General features: G+C 36.7%; 1 protein-coding gene across 1 annotated transcript; it reads left to right on the top strand.

Annotated features, from left to right (window-relative positions):
• LOC109821381 lies at positions 102-1,188 on the top strand. The gene is made up of 3 exons (XM_020387573.1): positions 102-660; positions 746-991; positions 1,106-1,188. Exons 1-3 carry the CDS (start codon positions 102-104, stop codon positions 1,186-1,188), a joined length of 888 nt encoding a protein of 295 aa, XP_020243162.1.

Here is a 1,552-nt window from a genome sequence, read left to right as displayed (position 1 = left end):
AAATATTTTCTCAGTACATTAAAGATTGGGAGGAAGATATGACACAATGGGAGAAGGAAGATGAACTCTTAGCTCGCGTACATGCCTCTAATAGTAAAATAATGACTTATCTCTCTCAAGAGGCAGAGCGGCCAAAGCGTATTGGCTCAGTTCCTGGTCATTTGGTGATCAATCGCGGGAGGGAAGAAGGTAATTCTCGACTTTACCATGACTATTTTTCTGATAACCCTACATATGGTGCAAACCTATTCCGTAGAAGGTTCCGGATGCACAGGAGTTTATTCCTTCGTATAGTTGAGGCGGTACGTGATCATGACAACTTCTTTGTACAGAAGATGGATGGTGTCGGCAAACTTGGGCTATCAACTTTACAAAAAGTTACATCGGCATTTCGCATGTTGGCGTATGGAACATCAGCAGATAGTACTGACGAATATGTTAGGATCGGTGAGTCAACTGCAATTGTATGTTTAAAGAGATTTTGCAGAGCAATTGTAGAAGTATATGGAGATGAATATCTGAGGACTCCCAATGTCGACGATGTTGCAAGGTTATTGCAAAAGGGCGAAGAAAGAGGTTTTCCAGGAATGTTAGGAAGTCTAGACTGTATGCATTGGCAATGGAAAAATTGTCCAACAGCATGGGCAGGACAATACTCAGGTCGTCATGGAGGTCCAACCATTATTCTTGAGGCAGTAGCATCATATGATCTATGGATATGGCAATGCATACTTTGGCTTACCAGGATCCAATAACGATATTAATGTATTGCAGTCGTCTAATTTGTTCGACAATCTATCACAAGGTATTGCTCCTCCTGCTCATTACACAATTCAAGAAAAAAATTATAATGTCGGTTATTATTTGGCTGATGGCATATATCCGAAATGGCCAACACTTGTTCAAACCATTTCTAATTCCGATGATAAAAAGAAACAATATTTTGCAATGATGCAAGAAGCATGTCGAAAAGATGTTGAGCGGGCATTCGGTGTTCTCCAATCACGATTTGCTATCATCAAGGGGCCAGCCCGTTTTTGGGATAAATGAACTCTGCATGATATCATGACTGCTTGTATTATAATGCACAATATGATTGTTGAAGATGAACGCGACGAGCAAGATGTCATTTCAACTCCACAATCAATTCCGAATGCTGAAAATATGGAGATAACGGAAACTGAATGATTCCAATGGTTTATTGCTCGACATAAGAGGTTGAAAAACAAAGAAGCTCATTTTGCACTTCGAAATGCATTGATTGAACATTTGTGGGAAAGACATGGAAATGAAGCTATGTAACTTATTTTACTAATGAAATAATGACTTTTTCATTTTTAATTACTTGGTTCTTGAAATTTTATATTTCAATTAATATTATTCAATATTAGTCTCATTTTGAAGGTATCGACAAAACATTTCCAACTGTAAAACTTTTATTTAAAAATAATTAGTAGAAATAAACTTATGTTGATTTTAAGTTGAATATCTAAAAATAATTAGTTAGTTAGAAGGGTAAAATGTAAATTTTATGAGGGGGAATAGTAAAATG

Source organism: Asparagus officinalis, chromosome 8 (genome assembly GCF_001876935.1).
Source record: "Asparagus officinalis chromosome 8, Aspof.V1, whole genome shotgun sequence".
Taxonomy (NCBI): domain Eukaryota; kingdom Viridiplantae; phylum Streptophyta; class Magnoliopsida; order Asparagales; family Asparagaceae; genus Asparagus; species Asparagus officinalis.
This window is presented reverse-complemented; position numbering and strand designations above follow the sequence as displayed.

Coding starts and splice junctions, on each gene's coding strand:
- LOC109821381 (XM_020387573.1), top strand. CDS start 102: ATGACTTATCTCTCTCAAGAGGCAGAGCGGCCAAAGCGTATTGGCTCA. Junction 661..745: donor ATGGGCAGGACAATACTCAG/GTCGTCATGGAG, acceptor TTGGCTTACCAG/GATCCAATAACGATATTAAT. Junction 992..1,105: donor AGATGTTGAGCGGGCATTCG/GTGTTCTCCAAT, acceptor TGATTGTTGAAG/ATGAACGCGACGAGCAAGAT.